The following is a 22,160-nucleotide window of genomic DNA, read 5'->3' as shown; positions in this document are numbered from 1 at the left end:
GCCTTAGCCTTATTATGTCTTATTTGCACACATTCAGATAGATGTAAGTAAATGATTTCATTTACATAACGATCCTTTTATGCAAGCAAAGGATTTCAAATGAACTTTAATATCTCTTTTCTGTCTTTACAGCGGTGTCCTTGGCCCTTGCTCTCAATGGAGTCTTCACAAATACGATAAAACTGATTGTTGGCAGGTATGACTCATCTGATATGAATTATTTACTCATGTACAGCACTTTGCTATCACATAATGCTGTTAAAGTCTCTTTCAAAATATCTTTGCATTGACATTTTAGGTAAATAGTCCTAAAAGTGTCTACATCAATATAAGACCCTTTTGCATTGACAGCACTTTGATGTTGAAAGTTTACCTCCCATCAAAAGCAATTAAGGGCATAGAAATAAAAAGGAGAAGCGGCGGTCGATGTGCACATCTGTAGGAACAGGCTCAGATACAACAGCTAAAGACGCTTCCATGCTTTCTATGAGCAAGGGGAACATGACTCAGTTACAAAACAAATACTTGAAATATCAATGTAAGCAGTGAAATGAAAACATGTCTCTGTGTTTCCCCAGACCCAGACCAGACTACTTCCAGCGCTGTTTCCCCGACGGACAGGTCAATCCCAAGATGCTTTGCACCGGAGAACCAGAGCTAGTGTCTGAGGGGCGCAAGAGCTTCCCCAGCAGCCACTCCTCATGTGAGTTCACACAACTCCTAACAATAGAAAGTAACTCAATACACTCACTGCATGTTAATAATTTGGGATTGGGGAAACTGTAGTTTGTAGATTCTATTCTTTGTTGTGAGACAGTTTACTCACAATCTGAATAATGCAGTCCCTCTGTGTATAGATTGTGTATCCTGGTAGTCTATCTTATTCTCTCAGTTTGAACACAGAAATTGCCCGTGGTGAATGACCTGGATTAAGAATGTGGTCTGGTTGTATATTAACCACATTTAATGAGCCAAAATGATTGTTTACAAAGATGTATAATTGTCTTGAAACTAATTTTTACTTAAAGGGGCTTATTATGTACTCATAGTAGAGTGGAATCAATTTTGCCTGCTTGCATTAATGCGTTCACAGACATTTGAGTAAATATCTTCATAAACCTAACTACCGGTAGTTAACAACTATTATCTTGTTGAAGTTATAAACACTGCAGTGTGGTTCTGCTCCCTGATGGTGAAACTTGCTCATAAACTAATCCATCAAAAAGTTTGGGATAGGTTTGAACCACAACTAACAATTTTAAAGCTCCCTTTTTTGGAAATGGAAAAGCTATAACATAAGGCATGTGCGAGTGATCCTGTCCGTACATTCATCCAATTGCCCTTCAAATACACACACACTGAATATAATACCCCATGTATACTTTTATTTTTAGTTTGTTGAAAATCATAAGCCACAACAAAGTGTATTTACTCTCAAGGTGTAGTATAACAGTTCAGCTTCAGTCTTGATCAACATCTAAGAAACTAATACAATTCCTGCGACTCGATTTGCTTTTCCTCAAAGGTAATTAGAGCCTGTTTCTGTTCGCTTACATTCCCATGGCAGGTAGTCAATTACTTATCGCTTTTTGTTGATTAGGTTAGGTATATTTAATTAACTTTTGGGACGTACCGGTGGTGAAATCAAGCACACGGTGTAATTTACGCTGCTGTCACGTTCGCCCGTGGAGAGCACTGACGTCCACATATTGCGTGTCAGGCTGTTTCCTCATGATGCTGTGTTAAATAATTCACGTGTTTATGTTTGGTCCGGCGAATGCTAACTGTTGTGAGGGAACGGCTGCGAAACTGTGCCTGGGTGCAAAGTAAAGACCTTCAAGACTGTTTTGTCAAAACAATAAAGCCTAACATTCTAAATGTATTATGGTAGGAACTCTTTAAATTTGATGTTTTCATCTAATCATCTGATTTGAAGATTTTGTCAAAAATTCAGACAGATGCAGGGCGCTGGTATTACTCGAAAACCAATGGGCGCGGGTTGCACTGCTTTATGACCGCAACGCTGTTTTGGAAATTTTGTATACTAATGAGGGTTGGACTTTCATTGACAGGCCGTTAGCATTAGAGCTAACAGCGCGGGCATGGTTACGACTGAACTATGTGCCCCGCTAGGGCCGAGTCTACAGTGAAGATCCCGCCCATGCCCTTTTTAGGAACATGCTCAGTCGGAGCAGGGGAGGAGGAGTCTGTAAATCTGCCATGATTTCCCCTCAAACGTGGTCATTATGGTAAATGGGGAGGAGTGAGGAGACGGAGTCTATTAATTATTATGTCTATGGGTGAAACTTATTAATGTCAAACCTTGTGTGAATTACAATCCCTGACCAGAGAAATGTCACCAAAAAGAAGGTCACACACATATTGTGTTGGCCTGCCTTTAGCTTCTGCAATGTGAAAAGTTCAAGATCTTTATGTATTGATGATGAGAGAGTGTGACCACTGCGCAAAGCCTTCTCCAGCACATCCCAAACATTCTCAATGGGGTTTGGATCTGGACTCTGTGGTGGCCAATCCATCACTTTCACCACCGCTCGTTCACCAAGCGAGCACAATGAATCCTGGCATTGTCGTCTTGGAGTATTCCCGTGCCATCAGGGAAGAAGTAATCTATTGGTGGAATAACCAGCCAGTCAGGATGTTTAGGTCGTCACCGGATTTCATTCTTTGGGCACAAAGTGTTACTGAACCTAGAACTGGCCAACTGCAGTAAAATGCAAACTACTGTTGTTATTATTGTGAGTTTTATAATCTCGTCGTGATAAATGATGACAAGATCATTTGGAACACCCTAAAAGGAAAACATACAAACAGATGCAGACAAATTGAACATGCATAAATAGTAGTCATGACTCATGCGCTGTTAAATGAGGCGGTGATAATTGCCCATCAACACGGTCAACTAAACTCAATCACTAAACTTTGATGTTATGATTTTAATTGGTCCATTACTTTAAAAGAAATAATAAACAAATACTTAGGAGGGAAAATGTATGGATATTTTTCTCAAAAGTAGTAAAACATAGCTAAATGGATTGTATTGTCTTTACTTGATGCTTTGAGGCGTCACAGCTCCCTGCTCACGGCCTCTCATTTAGTTGGCTGCTGTGACTTTACACCATCTGCACTGATCTGCCGAAAGTCCTGTGATTCAGAATGGTTTAAGATCCATCCAAACCAGTTCAAGATCTTCTTTGTTGGTGTTGTCATGAAACACTGTTGGGCAAAGCATTCAATATAGTCTTCCAGCATGATGACTCAGTCGGCTCGCTTCACTGGCCTTGGGTGGCCTGCGTAAAGAAAAGTTTTTATCTTGTTTGACGTCGTGTGGGCTAATGCACTGTTTCTCCATAAAACTTTTCCCTTAGTGTCACAGAAAGAAAGTTTTGTGTAGCATTGGAGATCAGAACGTTGGCGTCTTTGCAAATGTAAGTCTAGTTGTTTCTTTTCAATTTTTACAAAACTGATCTAACCACCTGGATGATAGAGTTTACATCGTCCTTGGAAATCTTTTGAAAATGGTCATCTTGTCCTCTTAGTCATTTTGATTCAACTTCCTGTAACCTCTTTAGATGCATGATGTGATGGTGAACTGCTTTACCTTTGTAGCAGAAAAAAAACTACCTTAAATCTATGACACTGAACCCTATTTTGTTTGTGCATTGCCTAATTTCCTGATTCAAACACATCACATGCATGACCATGTTATAATTTCACACTCTACTACAGATTATCTGGTACAATAACAAACTTTCACACTTCCTGCCTCTTAGACACCTGTATTAAGCCCCTGAGGAGCTTTAAGACATTGCGGTGTTATTTGCTGCACCTGAATAGATTACGGTGGTCTAATGGCCTTATGTTGTTGTGCAAGAGTGATTGAGAAAAGCGCGTGTCAGAGAGGGCCCATATGTCGGCTTTTCGAGAGAGCAGAAGAAATCCAATTTAGTGTAGCTCTCCCTTTTCTCCAAGACGAGACTTGTTGGAGTTGTATGCAAAGGAGCTTTTACAACACGAACAAGGCCAAGGAGGAAAGAAGGAAAGGAGCGGGTTGGATGCTTGACAGAGAGGCTTGAGATGGATTCTCAATGTTAGAGAGTAGAAGATGCCAATGTTAGAAGAAAAAACAGCAGTTGCTTTGGTTTCCTGGAGATGTGAATTCTCAACTTTTTAAGTACCACACACATGAAAATAGTGTCAAATAATCATGTTTTAAAACCACTTACTACTTGTCAGGAACAATGTACTGTATACTTTAAATACTTGACCTTGCAACAGGAGATGTCTGTCTTTATAAAAGAAGGCTTTCTTGTCTTGATGCTTAAGGCTAACATGAATTTTTTTTTTAAAGTCAATTAAAATGACTGTAATTTTGTGCATCTTTCAGATTGGATGATGATGATGATGATGATGATGATGGCTTACATTAGCAGTGTGCTTTAAAGCCTGTTGTGTCAAGAGATGACCAGTGCAGGACACCACGCTTTGAAACAGGGACAAACCCAAGAGGGGGTGCACTGTGAAGGTAGCCAGCCAGGTTTCCTCCGGGTGCTACGGTTTCCCCTACCTCCAAGTTGCAGCGGCTCAGGACTAACACCTGAACACAATTTTGATGTACGGATGTACAATGACAAATAAAGCTCTTACTTACTTAATTACTTACTTACTGTGGAACCAAGTTTCTCAAAGCGCCGCACTGTAGCAGCCACACTTTGGGGTAGACTGACGCCAATCTGCGTCATCGCCCCCACCGTCCACCACCAAGCACTCACTCACACACTACAGTCATACTGGCCTATTGTACATGTTTTTAGTGCCAGGGGAAACCAGAGTACCCGGAGGAAATCTACGCAGGTACAGAGAGAATATACAGACTCCACACAGAAAGGCCCCTTCTGGCCGTGGGATAGCTGTGAACCACAAGTGCTAATCACTGTACCACTGTGCCGCCTTTTAGAGCCATTTTAATACTTATTATGTGTTGAACTAATGTTAGCTGGTGAAGTATTTACATCCTGTGCGTCAGTAATTAGCTACAAGTAACTTCTTATACGCTTCAGTGAGTCGAGGTTATAGAATAGAAAAAACGATGTTGTTAGTAAGTTGAGGATATTGGCCTAAACTATATTTGATATAACTATAACAGGGTTAGGCAAGGACAAAATAATGATAGACTATGACATTAGTAGAGCTAGGGGGGAAATGAAAAAGACTCTACCACTTGAAAAAATTTGCATAGCACTACCCTAAAGTATCCTTCAAAATGATGATGCACCAGGTGTGTGAAGAATGTTTTCAAAAGCTCTCAACATAAAACCCCATTTCAAGGTGGCTCAGGTGTGACGTGATTACATTTCTGTTATTCGCGCCGTAAGTTACACAGTTATCAAAATTGGATAAGGCAGGCTCCAAAAACAAAAGCACAAACAAAGCAGTGGTGATGCCTATAGCAATACTTCTTGCCTTACTCAGACCCAGCACTGCGAATATTAGACCATCAAGTTTGATCAATTATCAGGCAATGAGAAACAGGGAAAAATCTGAGTTCGCTCTCCGACTCTTTATTTGCTTCACCACAGTGATGCAAATATTAGGGAATTATTATCGGCACACAGAACGCCCAGCCATCTGCTTTCTTTGTCAACAACTGAACCCATGCAGATGAGTCTCTTTGAGGAAAGTAGGAAGACAAAAAGTAAACGTGTAAGGTCTCAATTTTACACTAATAATGCAAATGGAAGAAGAAAGATTTCCACTGTACTGATGTCATGTGTGATGTAATGACTCCTTTAAACCTTAATGGCTAAGTCTTTAAAGTTCTCCACATGCATTCAAAAACGTGACGCCAAATGTCCATCAGTATTTGTCTCCTTTGACTATTGTACTTATGCAAACTAGACCTTCCTCTTCTCCGCTCTCTCCCACTTGTGTCTGTTTAGGGGTTAAGAGGCAGTCTGTGACAGTGCACACCAATTACTCGTGGATAATAATGTGCGAGACGTATGCTAACGACACAATGCGCCGGAGTGCCTTTTTTTTTTTGGATTGGTTAATATGCATTGAGGTCTGCCTTCGGGCTGAATCTCGTCTCGGAGGCTTTTGCGGAGGTCGCAGGTCAAAATGTGGCAGCGAGAATTGAGCAGAGAGGAGTTTGAGTGGCACAATCCACACATAATTTCTGCTTTAGGGTTTTTAAATGAGCGCCAAGACACAGTGTTGAGTGATTGCAGTCTGCAGGGGCCCTCATTATAGGCTGGGGGATAGTGAGTTGTGGTTCGCTGGCTCAAACTTCAAAACATGCTTTAGTCCTGACAGACGCCTTGCTCTGCCACTCCGCATGGTGTTGGCACAAACTTAAACACCCCCCACACCTGTTGGATCCACCGCTTTTGGACCAATATTTCAAGTCTGACAGGAGAAAAACCTATTAATTTTAGCCATGGCCTGTCATTCATTTCAAGCTTAAGAGAAAATTCTGCAGGAAAAGTTTTTTACCGATGCTTCAGACTTTTGGAGCAAAAACTTTTACTTATAGAATACTGTACATTATCTATCCCTACCAGTCACACTGAGGTCCTTCAATAGTTATATATACAGCATACTGTATATTCACACCAGATGACCTGTTGCCATGTTGTCCGCTATTCAAATCCCGAATATTGAAGATAAAATGGACGTTGAATGCATATAGAATGCACAATGAGAGCTATTAGAGGCTTATGGCACTGTATCCATAAAGACAAGATTAAAGCCTAATTTGCTGGAGCCTTTCTAATGAGGCAGAACATGCTCTGATAAAATGCTAAATCTTTAGAGCTTTTTACCGTGTTTCGATGTTATAGCTTCAACAAAATAAAACTTGAAGTTGTGTTTTGAGCCATTAATGCATGTTTGAGTACTCTTTGAATCTTAAGAGCTTTACTTATACAATGCTCTTCCAATTCATCCCAAGCTCCTGTCACAGGAAGCAGTGACAGGCAGCAGCTTCCTGTCACAGGAAGCAGTGACAGGCAAAACCATCTGCAGAGGGTTCACCACTACAAAACACCACACTACTGTCCGCAGCTTCCTGTCACAGGAAGCAGTGACAGGCAAAACCATCTGCAGAGGGTTCACCACTACAAAACACCACACTACTGTCCGCAGCTTCCTGTCACAGGAAGCAGTGACAGGCAAAACCATCTGCAGAGGGTTCACCACTACAAAACACCACACTACTGTCCGCAGCTTCCTGTCACAGGAAGCAGTGACAGGCAAAACCATCTGCAGAGGGTTCACCACTACAAAACACCACACTACTGTCCGCACTGATACTGTACTAGCACTGATGTCTTGAACGCAGGCTACATCCACAGAGCAGGAGGTTTGTTTTCACAGAGAGCAAGAGGAGGGGCTTAGGGACAGAGGTGAATGGCAGCCAGTTGGTGAGGAAAGCACATCTCTATTATAATTATGTTTTGTATTATTATTGTTTTTTGTTCCTTTTTTCTAAATATTGCTTCCTCCTTTGACAACTCTGAGTAGGGTATGACATTTTTAATGAAGCTGTTTTTTGTTCTGTGATTTATTTTTTCCTTTGATTGACAGGCCCTGCAGAACTATGGGGGCTTGTTGCCGCTCTGCCCATCTCAGGAGAGAGCTTTTTCTCTTTTTAGAAACACGAGCAGCCATTATAGATTCTCTCTCGACTGGTGGTATTAATGCTAATGGAGTGAGTTCTAGAGGTCTATTATGCTCCTGTTGGCAGCGTATGTTGAACCCAGAAGAAAAGGGTTGAACTTACACTGCCCAAGGGTATAGGGAAACTTTCAAGTAGCCAGCCACTATAGATCAACACAGTATTTTCTACCAACCGAATCCATGATGTTTTTGTCCTTTTCCCTTTGAGTAAAACAGTATGTTTTGCCAAAACGTTCTCTCGCCATAGTTGAGACAGTGTTTTTGTTGTTATTTTTTGAAAGTACAATGCCAGGCAGTAGAAAGTCCCTAAAGGCTTTCTTTTTGGCCCACTGATGTTTAGTTTCACAACTCCAAACTGTGTATGATCTCAAACTTTATAGATAAGTTATTTAAACAAGTCACACGAGTCACATGTTTTGAACTTAACATAGTGATTTTCCATTAGACTCGTGACTTATTTTTAATACAAGATTCAGTGTGCATATTAAACAAAGATTGAAGAACAAAGTGCTTGCTAATGAAAGTGTTTTTGGAACAATGTCAGTGGAGTTTTAAACTACAGGGTTTGCAATCTTAGTGGCAAGCATGGAGACAGGGACAAAACAACAGTCCTGTATGTATCAATGACAAAGACCAGATCCACCATCGGCTATTTCTAATGAACAAATGGAAATATTATTTGTGCCCCATGCATGCTGTCACTTTTCTTTTATTGATTTAATAATTTCATCCCACTACAGATGCACAGACACAGATTCATTAAATTATCTGATTGTATTGTTGTCCTCCATCTGTCGCCTCTTCAGGTGCGGACTCTGGGGGAATCTAGTCCACTTTCGACTGCAGCTGCCTAATATAATGCAGTTAATACCTTGTTTAATTAAAGCTCTTTTACTTGTGTAATTGTGTTTGGGTTGTCTTGCTGTTTGTGGGCGACGCACTCTGTCTGTCCCATCTCATGTAATATTTATGACAAACAAAGCATTTCTGTTAGCGCTGCCTTCATGTTGTCGAATCAGTGCTTTGTGCAAATATATGGGTTGTAAATAAATGATCATCAAACTTTGGTGTCGCTTGTGCAGAAATTAAACACATTTGTCAAAAAGAATGGCACTTCTGAAGTCGTATTCCAGACCAAGTTTGGTTGAAAGATACTGAAAAACCTCTAATGCAGTTTTCCATGAAACTTGCTTTGTGGTTCAAAGATCTTCACCTTGCTGTAATAAATGAAAAGTTGCGAAAGCACTGAGGCGTGCAGCACAGAGGCACATAAGATAAAGTAGCCTGGGTAATTAATTTTTTTCTTGCACTCCAGAGTTTACGGTTAATTTAACAAAGATTAAGATCCATCTCGCATTCGCCAATAAATTCAGCACGGCTCCATTTTTCTTTTCATTTCATTTGTTTGAGAAAATGCATGAAGTTTATAGTGTTTATTCGTCTTTTTTTGTTGTAATTTCCTAAAATGTAGGAATTTAGTGATCACAAGCAAAAAGAGGACAACATAATAAGGCTGTGGTAGCAGGAGAGTGCATGTCTTTCATTATATTGTACATACAGTATCTCGTGAGATATAAGGAATTACATGGTTTCTTCAAGATGGATACTACATTATACATTTTATGCTCCGTAAGAAACATGCACGTACCATGACTCTTAATCCTGCCCCAATACAAGCCAGGGGATTCTTAATTAAGGGAAGGCCATCATCATCATGAAGGCCAAAGCAGTAACCTGTCAATCATTGCTTGTTTACTGATTTTCAAGTGCATCTCTCCAAGTACAGGCGTATCTAAACATATGCAGCCATTTGTAAGTAATATAAGTAATATGTTTTCTGTTGGCTGCCACCCATGAGGATATAAACTGAAAATCACAAGCTAAAAAATTATCGAACGATGAATTTTCGTGAATCATCCCATCTCCACAGGTAGCACAGCTAACATAAACGCTGCATCAATATTTGTGAACCACTTCATAGCCAAAGGGGAAATAGTTTTGTGGTGACACCTTGAAAGAAAAGTTGACAGGAAATAAGATTGGCATACCGCCACTTTACACACTTCAGTATAGCATGAAATAGGTTTAAATCGTCCACAGGGTCTATACAATCATTTCAGTCATTAGTATTCCTGGAGGTACTGCAGGTGTCTCGCTGTGGTCACACACACACACAGGAAAAGCCGATATAGGAAAGGAGTAGTAGTCTCTGAAGGCAACTCTGCTCTTGACCGCTCCTATAGTGAATGCATTTGCAGGTCTCAGAGGTGCTGCTGACATGTCCCTGGGGACTCTCTTTCTCTGACGTGCATTAGCCGCTGCTTGAACACCCTCACGCCCCCATTACTCACACTGAATAACGATCACAGGAAGTTCAGACTCTATTCACCTTATTCCGGAAGTTCCCGTGGGTGCCCGCCCCTTCACTAGTAGTTAAAATAGGATTGCAGAGGTCAAGGGAAAATCAGTTACTAGCCTGGCTAACGCTAGACTAAAATCACAAGTGATATTTAGTCTGGGGACCACCAATTCATTTTCTCGTAGGAGAGAATCACCAATCGTATCCGATGACATATGACGTACCCGCTGTAAACTTTCAAGCTAAACTATTTAGAACACGGCCTAAAGCTTGATAAAAAAAATAACGTTGCGTCTGCTGCTGTCATATTTGATCCGTAAAGAAACTTTTTTTTTTTTTTATCCGTAAATAAACTACAAGCTTCCGTATATCGAATAGCTCGTCATCATCTTGCCGTCCCTCCTCGTTCTGTGATTGGTTCCCAAATCCATGCGAAAATTTCGGCCATGGTCCCCAAGCTGCTGTGCAGTTCGAAATGATTCGAGTGCACACAGCGGTCTGGCGTCAGGTTAAGTTACTACAGAGACACTAAGCCTTTTCAGCTGCTCAGAGAAACAGTGCAGTATTGACTTGAATGTGAATGTGAAATGAATGAATATCGGACATCTTTTTGATCTGTATTATGGCATTTCTAAAAAGTTATATCTCTCATTCTTCTGGCATTTAGCAAATAGAAATATTTTTAAAATTCTAGTAGACCTAAAAAAAGTAAAAGTTAATTCTGGTTCCATGTCAGACAGTGAGAATAAAAATGCAGATGTCTTTTTTCTAAAGGGTATGTAAACATCTGGTTCCCACTGTATGTTAGGCATTTTGTATCAAAAACATACTATATACTTACTATCCTTCACTGTGTTGGTTTTAAATTCATTATTGCTAGATTCAGAAAGGGCTGCACTGCAGCTTGTTGTTTTGTTGTGGTGAAGCTGGATGTTTTGGCTCTGGTGTGGGCCCCCGTATGACATCAGCAGGAGGAGCTCAGGGGTAAATGGAGGAGCAACATATGCGAAAACTAATGAAGCACACATTTTAGGAAAAGTTGCTGTTAAAGATTACTCCAACATGACTGAATGACTCAAAGTGCCCACCGCAGTTAAAGCAAAAAAAAACAACTGATGGAACCCATTGAAATTTTCATGCACAAGTTAATATATGTATCATATGACAAAACCAAACGTTAAAGTTTAGTTTTGTCAAGCTAAAACATGACTGTGTTTTGAGTCTTTCCTCACTGCAGAAGGGGGTTCCCTGATGTCGATGTTTAATCAGCAGAGCGATCCCGTGGTTCATGGGTAATTTAGCCCTGTCCTTTGCAAATGAGAAATGTAATGGTCTTAGCGATGGGAGAGCTATTAAAAAGAATGGTGTTAGGCCTTGGTGATTGGAAAAGAATAAGAGTCACAGGAGGGAGATGGATGGATGAAACGTATGGATCCTGTGTGGCCTTAGTGGGACAGCTGTAATATAATGCCCGGACAACATGCGTGCAGGAGACTGTGTCGTCATAGAAATGCCCATGCTGCATAATATGTGGACAAACAACAGTCAAAATCTTTTTTACAAAAAAGAAACATTTTCAACAAGGTTTGCATATTCCCTTATACTGTTCTAAGTTTGGTACGGTTATTGCAAGCTCAGCACATGGCGCTGTGGCATAGTGGTCGGGGAGACCGGGGCTATTTGTCACACCTTTTTTTCTAGACTGCACTGCTCATCAACAGAAAATCCCACAAGAGTCAGACCTCCATTAAATACAAGCTTGAACCCTTAACTTGAAATAGACAATCCTTCCTTTTTTCTGTCATATTGCAATAAATAGTTACAAACCGTCAAACACAAGTAAATCGACTGACAATGTGCCCCATGTGCTGGGCAGGTTGTCACAAGGCTTGGGGTTGGTTGTCACTATTGTTTTTAACCGAGTTTTTGGTGTTAACATGAAATTTGATAAACCTTTGTAACTTTTTTTGCTTTTTGAGATGAAAGGGCAAAAAAAAAAATAGTCGCAATGCAATGCCACACTAATTTGGACTATAATGAGGTGTATATATACAAAAATGTAACAAGTGGCCTCTACAAAAGCTAATGTTAAAATAAATTGATCATGACATATTAGACACAAAAGAATAAAATGTATGCCCATGTGACAACCAACCCCTCAGTCCGTGTGACAACTAACCCCGAGTGTCCACTTTATCAACAATGTAAGCTATCAAATGGCTTTAGCATGTTAGCTCTAAAACGGCTCAAATCAAAGGTAAAAATCCCTGTCTTTTCGACCCTAACAAAAGGAAAGCTCTCATTACAAAAATAACCCAGTTTGGGAAAAGGCATTAAAACAATTCCAATGTCCAGCCCAAATGAGAAAATGATTATAAGAAGAGAATAAGAATATCAATACACATATTATACTGTATATCAGTACCAGCAAACAGCACCCTCTGGTATAGCTATTAAAATCAATGTGACATTTTAACCCATGTGACAAATAGCCCCGGTCTCCCATGATACAAGCCTCACAAAAAGATCTCAGGTCTGACTCCAAAATTTTGTGGTGCTCCTGTGTGGTTAAAACCCTGCTTTGAATCCATGACCACCTGTGGAAGAAGTCATGAATCACACTGGGACTTTCCTGGTTAAATATAGTTCCCCCTAAAAGTCATTTCTACAACAGCAGTCACATTTCTAACAAGGGAGAAACAAACCTGAACCCAGCTGCTGTATCATTACAATTATTTTAGAATCTGAATGATATGGCTTGTGTCCCAAAGCAGAAAGCGACCAAAACTGCAGTATCTACCGTTTGGCACAAAATACAAGAAGCAGTTTATTATCAAATTTCACAGTCACATCAACATTACTTTATCCTTAAAAAATAATGGTCAGTTTTGTGGATTGCATTTTAATAGCTGGGTCACTGTGCTGCGCTATCTTAATAAAATCCTATATTAGCTGCCTCCACCTGCCGTCCAGTCTCATTTGCATAAAAGAGCAGGGCAGTTTAAATGGGGCCAGCTCTTACCCCCTGACAGCGGGACATCTGCTGGATTTCTGCCTCTGTCCCATAAAGGTTCGGCCTTAGTATTCCCGTCTAGTTTTAGCGCCGGGATGACAAATGGGACGCTGGTCGGTGCTGAAAGGTGCTGCTTGGCCCACTGTAAACCGAAAGTAATAGGGCTGTCCCAGGCCATATCTTAGCCTCCACACAAACTCTAATTCAATTGGACTAAGACTGTTTTATCTGTAATAAACTGTGACACAATGGGTAATTTTAATGTAGATTTAGAATATTTTAAAGATAAATTGATCTAAGCTTTCACTTTTCTGAGCAAAGAAAAAAATGTGCGCTTTGAAAGTTTATAACCCACATTTGAACCCTTTCTGCGATGATGTGAAGTGGCACAGAAAGTGGCATGCGACTTCAGTTATTGCTTTAATTAGTACCAAATGTTTAAAGCACTACTAATCCAGTCTTCAAGATTTTACTCCAGTGGCACTCTCTGATCACTGGGAGCAAGAAGGACATCGGGGGAGCCTGCAAGTCCCCAATCAACGCACGGGTTTATTTTTGCTTTGGAAACCTTGAGAATGTCCCCAATATACAAGCAAGCCAGCACTGTCAACCAAACTCTGGATACATTTCGAACTTTCTGAAACGGTGACCAGAAACTCTGACATAAACAAAATTTCCCATTGATTCAACAAACACTTTGATGGGATTTGAAGGAAAGAGATCAAAAGTTACATGAGCTGCTGCAAGGCGCTTGTGTTTGTATTTGGCTCTGCTCTGAGGCACCTGTCGCAGCAGATGATTCAGTGCCCAGGTTTTTCACTAACAGACTGAATCTCCATCGCTCATTGCGGGGGAGGATCTGAACGGGCTGCCAATCTCCCATCTGCCCGTCTAATGTTGTATATCTCTGGAGCCTTTTTTCAAACAATTCAATGAAATGACTGACGTGAACGATGATGGATCCCTCTTTCCAGTGTGAGCAACATATCCATCTTGTACATTGTGGTAAAAACATATCTTTAGCAGTAACTAAGCACATTCTGTCCGTGAGGAGTTTATGTGTATCCTTTTCCAATTCTGTTCACAGTTGCCTTTTCGGGCCTGGGCTTCACTTCGTTTTACCTGGCGGGCAAGCTGCAGTGCTTCACGGACCAAGGCAGGGGGCGCAGTTGGCGTCTCTGTGCCATGGTGCTGCCCCTCTACAGCGCCATGATGATCGCGCTGTCCCGCACCTGTGATTACAAGCACCACTGGCAAGGTGAGACCACTGTGTTCCAGTACGTTAAGTAAGAAATCTGCAACTCGTCATTTTGGGTTAGCTTTCAGTGGAGTTTGTCTTTCCCGTAGTTCTCATTATTTCCCATTGTGTATTGCATAGGTAAATGAGGAGCACCTTCAGTTCTATCAAGATTAGAAAAGATAGCCTTTATTGATCTCACAATGGATACATTTTCTTGTTACATTCGTCTAAGATGTGCAAATAGGCAGGAAATGTGAGGAAAAAACAATTAAATAGTGAATACTAAATAGTGGTGTCTTATATACAATACCGGGGACTTTGAGGGGACAAAAAGTATAAACAGTAAATAGTAAGTAAACAGACTATTACAAAAAATGTTATAGTCAGTGAGTCACTCCTGTGTAGTGGGTGGGAGGTGTTGTCCATCATGGAGGTGAGCTTGGCTAATACCCCCCTGTCCCTCACCTCCTCCACAGAATCCAGGGGGCAGCCCAGGACGGAGCTGGCCCTCCTGTCAATAAAAAGAACGTGTATTGTCATTGTTATTGAAATAAGAACAGTAACGAGATTGCGTTGGAGCATACAATGGTACATGGTAGTTGGGAAGTGCATAAATACTAGTGCAAATCGCCATATTATTCTAAAAATACCCGATGTAAACATGGACATGGCACATCAAAAGTATATAGGTATATAGTCTTGTGAGGCACAAAACAGTGACATTCCCTCTTGGTAGCAGGAAAGAAGCTTTGCAAAACAACTTAAAAGGCATCCAAAATAGAGAGAACACTCAGAAGATACTGTATTGATTAATTATTTAATAAACAATAAAATTGAAAGGGCAAAGGGTGGTCAATACAGTCGATGCCGCCTTACAGCTGCCAGGTCGCCGACACCGAGAGCTAGCCCTGTTATCATAAATAAACAAACTGCATGTGTCAGCTCCAGTGAGTCTCCATCGCGTTTATCATAAAAGATAACTTGGTCAGCAAATCTACCAAAATATATATCAAACGATGTTGTGAAGTACAGAATGTTTGTGCATGCATCTGAACTGCAAGACTTGGAAAATCCTTTCGTTTGTTGCATCGTGGACTGAAGTTGCCTGGATAAGACGCAGCGGAGTGAGGGTCTGAGCGCTGAGATGCCTGTGTGGGAGATGGAGTGAGAAATAATGTGGCGCTCGATGACAGCACCGTCATATGGTGTTAATTAGATTTACTGAGCCATATGTTCCAAGGAAACAGGATCCAAGATTTATATATATCAGAAACAAGCTGGAGTTACATCAACTTTATCATGATCAAAAGATGACTGTTAAAAGTTACATATTGCTTTCCCCAAATACAAAGATTGATACTTTTTATGCTGTTTACTTCACCTTGAATAATAAAGGTTTGAAGATTAAACCTTTTCGGCCCTCCACTTTTATTTACATTAGAAGCAGTCTACCATCTGGAGTCACAAACCGCATTGAGATCCACCTTTAGATTCCCTGTAGTATCCGCAGCCTCATAGCCTCATCCTTCTCCCGAGCGGGCTGTAAGTATAAGTTGGTGCAGCCCATTAAACTTGAGGGTCTCAATCTGCGCCTGTATAAACACAAGCTGCGTGTCGCCATTAGCCAGCCCGCTGAGCCATGTTTGATGGATACAAATAACCCTGGCAGCCTTTGGCACTGGAGAAAGTACTTTAATGTCCGGAGGCGGGGAAGGCTAGGTCTCCCGTCACTGTCTGCATGAGGTCACCTAAATCACGCTTTGCATCAAGTCACAGTCTATTAAATGCTGAAGGAAGCCACTGCGGTGAAGAAGAAACATAATGCCCCCATTAAATTGCAGATAAAAGTGTGAGCGTATTCTTTTCGCATGCTGCCTTTTTGGTGAACCACTCGTGATTTATATGTTTTTGCCTGGCGCCCTTAATGTTGCGACATTTTTTAGGAGCGAAGAAAGCATTTTCTATTTACGTGTCTTGCCCAAGGACATGACGGCAGTATGGGTTCATACACTGGTGCATGAATGAGAGTGTGAACGGGTGAGTGGATCCTTGCTGTAAAGCGCTTTGAGTGCCTAATGTAGGTGGAAAAACGCTATATAAGTTGAGACCATTCCCCATTTAAAAATAAACCTCGTGTAACATGCTTCACCAACTTTATTAACCATGAATGTATAATGTAGAGAAATTATTCAAATTAATTCTACAGATAACAATAATAATATAGTCAGGTCTGCAGATCAGTTTGTCCTATATTCGCAAGAACATTACATTTTTCCTCCATCCAGAAGGAGATACACCATATCAAGGAAGTGATATCTTTGATAATGTGGACCTCTCTGCTTCCTGTGTGAGTGCTGCAGCTGGCCCTGTCACACTGATCTATACCCAGCAATAAGACTTAATATTCAGTATGGGGACCTGATGGTACGTGATAGATCGTGACTTCAAGGTGGAAAAGTGCTTATGAAACGACTCAGCAATGATGACATAGTGAAGAGACAGTGGCTCCGAAGGCGACTGTTGAACAAGACAGAGCCATCGCTGTGTGTGATAGTTGCCTTTTATCCCCTGCTCAAGCACCCTTGTATCGAGAATCTGCACAATCCTCCAACAAGTCTTCATTCCATGCGCAGTTGTTGTCGTGAACACATGAACACGCCTTTCTGAAATTACGCACTGTATGTTCTTGACTAGTTCAGGTTTAATGTTGTTCATGGTGAAAATTAAGGTGGCCATTTGTGCGTTTACAAGGACTTGAATTTCCAGGTTATTAGTCAAATTCCGATTATGGCAGTTTTCGGGGATATGATGTTTATGTCACTCAAATCCCTTGTTTACACGATCAAATAAGGAAACACAGCTTTTCGTATTAAAGTTCTGTCTGTACATTTGGAGCACAATACAGTGAAAATATTCAAAGCATAAATGTGTGGCTTATTGCAAGGCCCACTTTAGGCTAAATGTTTTGCTCGCCCTCTACATCCTGAGCTACAGCGACGGCAGATTGTGGTTAATTCCTTACCTTAACCCATCCTGGGTCTGTCTTTATCACCGGCGCGGACCAGGGAGCACTTGGAGAAGGTAAAAGTCGGGGCTGGTGTGAGAGAATGGAGCTGATGGAGTTCACGATAGTTAGTGGAGGAAAAACTTTATCCGGCTCTGTGTTGTGGTCGACTCCTCTCTGCGTCCAGAGGAAAACCAGCCGCCTTGAAACAGTCGCCGACAGTTTCGCATAAATCCACATTACGATGCTTCTCTCCATCTTAAATATCCACTTATTTTAGTTCTTTCATGGTTAAATCAGTCTCCTCTTGACTCCAGAAACAAAAGCTGTTCAGACAAGCCGTCGCCGGAAAATAGCGTCTACATGCTGTTATATCCCGATTACTGAAAATCCCAGACAGAAAATCCGGGAAACTCAATACCGGAAACTTCTATTTTCGGGTTTTCATAATTGGGAAACTACGTTTATATGATCAAAGACAAAACCAGAATATTAAAAACTTCCGATAATAGCTCGAGCCCTTGTAAACACACTCCATGTGTCTAAAATACTATGCAAAAACTGAAGTGAAGAACTATATATTCTGGCACCTTTCTGTCAGAACCAGCTGAACTTCCTCTTCATTCGCAGCTTCTCGAGCTTTGGCAATTCCCTTCATTTCTTGTGCATCACCTGTCACCGCTGTTCCTACCTGGGATCACTTTTGGGAGCTACTGACCATCACTGCAGAGCTGGAACACCCCGTACCAGCTGCAGTTTTCTCCAACCCACTCGTTATGTAGCCGTCACAAGCACTTCGAACACACACAACCCTTTCACTCAGTAACCAATGTTAAAGGCTGTATGTAATTATTGCCTTAATGTATCAATATTTTGGCTCATGGTCTTTCATTGACATAACATAAATTAAGGGGGTTAAGAGCAGATTGTCAAAGCCATTGCTCGAACCAGAGCAGTCCAGAACATACTAGATAAGAACCTCTGCTCTGAGACGTCTGAGCCTCGTTTCCACCTAATTCAGGTAAATGGTAAATGGTAAATGGTCTCAACTTATATAGCGCTTTTCCACCTACATTAGGCACTCAAAGCGCTTTACAGCAAGGATCCACTCACCCATTCATACTCTCATTCATACACCAATGTACGCAGACACTGGGGGCAATGATTTGATTTAACAAGCAGACGTTATTTCACCTCCTCTACACGAGCTAAATTTAACACCTCATGTTATTTCCACAGACGCCGTTGTCGGGGGAGTGATAGGACTCCTCTTTGCCTACATCTGCTACCGCCAGCACTACCCGCCTTTCCTGCACACGGACTGCCACCTGCCTTACGCCAGCCTGGCCACTGCCGTCGCCGCTGCCTCTGCCCACGCCCCCTTGCACCCACGGGACGACCCCCAGCCCACCGACAACGCCACCACTCTCCCCATGGAGGGTCTCACCGAGGGGCCCTTATGACTAGGGGCCCCCACCGAGACGCACCTCAACACCATCACGCAGTCGCCGCCAAGCCCCCCTGTCCCGGAAGAATAACTGTGGACTTTTGTATAACTGTGCCATGGACGATAGGCTCATCTCTATATCCGTTTTACTGCAAAGTCTCGGTGGAAGCTACGTTTTGTTGATGTTTGTTTTTTGCTTTTTAATATCTGGCTCTTGCGCTGAAGCAAAGTCTATATTTAGATGTGACGTGTAACAGTTGTACAAATATGGGACATGACTACAGAGGGATGAGGGGGAAGGCAAAGAAAAACAAGTTTAATTTAGGAGAATTTTTGGGGATTATGAAAAGATACAGTAGCTACTGTGCAAATAGGAGAAACAAAGAACAAATGAATGTTATCAAAGACTCGCAATTGTCGTGTTGTTTAAAACTTTGCTAATTTATGAAAGTTCTTTGTTTAGGGGTTATATCATTTTTGATGTATTCAGACAGAATGCAATTTCAGTACCACATTGAGCTGTGCTTGTTAAATTTATAATCAACACGGGGCCTTCAGTCACTAGCACCAAGAGCTAACACATAATCGCTTTCTGTTCAAGGATTTCAGCTGGAGCTCCACCCAGGACGCACCCATGTACACCTCTGACCACACATCTAGCGCATCTTTTGCATTGAAGACGTCTAACTAGAGGCGCTCCATCTGATTTTGACGCTCAAAATACGTTGGATCTGATCGCGCCATAAGAGTCACAAAACCCCTTCATTCCATCATTAATTTGTTCTGTTGAGTGAAACTCTTTGTTCTATGTTTCACACTCATTCAGAACTACTCTATTTTTTCTCTTTGACCGTGTTTTTCAGTCTTCAAGATACTATATCTGGTGTTACGCTTAACATTCTCGCAGAGGGTGCTTTTGTACAGTTCATGTTAAATTGTGAAAGAGACAAGAAGTGCAGGGTCTTAGGACAAATGCCAAAACGTGTCTCTGAACACTCATTCTTTTATTAATATCTGCCCGTCCACTTACAGCAAGTTCAACTCAAGAAAGATAAGCAGGAATACTGGGTGGTTCCTAAATGTGGTCATCAATTAAAACATCAAATGCCATTCCTGTTTTAACCAGTTCCAGTAACTGGAAGGAAGTGTCTTACTCAATAGATATCCTCCCGTCTGAATTGTAATGGCAACCCCCCCCATGCAATAGAGAAACTCTGCACTATGACCGCCCCATGATAATTAAAACTCCTACGTACCAGCAGAACCATACCAAGGTAGTTAATTGAAAATACTCCCTTTTACCAACTTATTTCTTGCAGTGGTTCTTGTAAAATCCTTAATACTCAACTTGCTCACATTCTCCGAAGGTTGTACCGGGACAGGGACTAATTACTGCCGAGTGAGGGCAATCGATATTCGGCAGGTGGTCCTGGTCGGCTTGAAGTGTTTCTGGAGTGCTGCAAATCATGATCTGATCCGGTATTAATACTCATTACAGTGAGTCAGCCAGGGTCTCTTATGAGGACATTATAGAGGTGCTTTGGATCGCACTTTGCAAATGGGTTTCAGCTTGTACACGATGTCTTACTTTATGAAAAAAGCACAGGAGACAGCATTTGGAACTGGGACCGTTCAATTCTACATTAGACATTAATATCTCTTGGCCAAATGCTTATCAGCTACCAACCTGTTGCTTGGTAGCTACCAGTGGCTCTCCAACCCTTTCCAAGTACAAACGCTGCAAGCTAATCAAGCTATACATTTCTATATGACTGATGACTCAAATGGGATATCTGTCTTGGCACCAATGTGCAATGACTAAACCAACCAACACTGTATTAAACATTTTCTTCACAGCAAGAAGCATGTTGGGGCGACAAGGGCGTAGATGGCAGAGCGGGTCGTCTTAAGATCAGAACACCAGGGGTTCAAATTGTTTCTAATTCTTTAAAGGAATAAGCCACCATTTTTAAATACTGAGATACGTTCTTACCTTAGCATAGACAAGATGATGTGTAGCTGGTCATTCACGCAAACAGAGCACAGACGGCGTTAGCTAAAGCCTCTCCTCCTCTCCTCTATGGGGCCAAAAGGGAGTGAAGTTAGAAGCGACCAAGCTCTTCCACGTTACATGATCCAAGTATAGATACACAAAATTAAAACATGTCCATTTTCTAAGTGGATAAAAAGTGGAACTATATTGCAAGGCATAATAACACCAGGAGCACTTCGACGTACGCGCAGTAAAGTCGAAGTGCTCCGAAGATGTTACTACGCCTTGCAATATAGTTCCCCTTTTTATCCGCTTAGAAAATCGACATGTTTTAATTTTGTGGATCGTGTAAAGGCTCATGTAACTTAAATAGGAGAAAGTGGAAGAGCTTGGTTGCTTCTAACTTCACCTCCATTTGGGTCCACATAGAGGAGAGGAGGAGAGGCTTTTGCTAACACCGTCTGTGCTATGTTTACAAGACTGAGCACACGCGTAAAGACCAGACAACTACACATCAACTCGTCTGAGCTAAGGCAAGAACATATCTCAGTATTTCAAAACGGTGGCCAATGCCTTTAAGGACTACCGATGGAAATTGTTTTTAAAGCAATTGCACATTGTCCTCCAAATAAATATAATAAAATAAATAAGCTAAACTTCACCCACCAGTCACAGTTGGTGTATGACTGAGAGTGTAAATGGGTCTGTGGTTCTTTGCTGTAAAGCACGTTGAGTGCCTAATGTAGGTGGAAAAGAGCTATGTAAGTTCAGATCACAGTCCCAACAAGATTCCGGGACTGTGTGGTCTTCTGTGAGGATTGTTCTGGTTCCCCAGGGTCTGGGTGGGAACAAGCTCAAGATCTGAAGATGGGAGCCCAGGCACTGCTGTTCTCAGTCACCCACTAGTCCAGACAGGTTGCTCAAGCAGCTTTGGAGGACTGGTCAAATGCACTGGGAAAACAAAATTTACTTGGCATTGTGCCAATGTTTTCTCAGTTGGATTTTCAGTCTGTTCAGCTGTTGTGTCCATTTAGTCATGTTGTTACAGCCTGATTACTGGTTCCCTATCATCAACAAAGAAATGTTCTGCCTCTTACTGTTTAGTTAGCAATGATAAAATCGCTGTTGCCTTGGTGATTGTGTCTTTTTGCTTTAGCTGTGACATTAATATGAGAATCTGCCTCCAGCCTATAGAGATGACTTATTTGCACTGAAGAGGGGGAGCGGATACGCTGTCAGAACAATGTGGAGTGTAAACCAAATACGCATAGTAACGCATTGTGCTGCCGTGATCATGTCATCCTTCAGAACGGTTTGCAGTCTCTGCCGTCAAGGCCTGACAAGTGTTTTACAAAATCGGAGATAGACTGTCAGCGGCTGCGTGCTCAAACTAGACACATCGCTTC

At 41.5% G+C, this 22,160-nt stretch overlaps 1 protein-coding gene across 1 annotated transcript in view; it reads left to right on the top strand.

Moving 5' to 3' along the window:
- Positions 1-19,165, top strand: part of plpp4 (phospholipid phosphatase 4) — an 87,568-nt gene extending 68,403 nt beyond the window's left edge. The window contains exons 4-7 of the mRNA XM_079559800.1: positions 133-196; positions 579-703; positions 14,158-14,328; positions 18,554-19,165. Coding sequence (XP_079415926.1) covers positions 133-196; positions 579-703; positions 14,158-14,328; positions 18,554-18,777 — 584 coding nt within the window. The 3' untranslated portion in view covers positions 18,778-19,165. The remainder of the gene's footprint in view (positions 1-132; positions 197-578; positions 704-14,157; positions 14,329-18,553) is intronic.
- Positions 19,166-22,160: the final 2,995 nt, after the last annotated feature.

Source organism: Gobius niger, assembly GCF_951799975.1.
Source record: "Gobius niger genome assembly, chromosome: 7".
NCBI classification, from domain to species: Eukaryota; Metazoa; Chordata; class Actinopteri; order Gobiiformes; family Gobiidae; genus Gobius; species Gobius niger.
The sequence above is the reverse complement of the archived record's forward strand: the minus strand, read 5'-3'. Positions and strand labels throughout refer to the sequence as shown.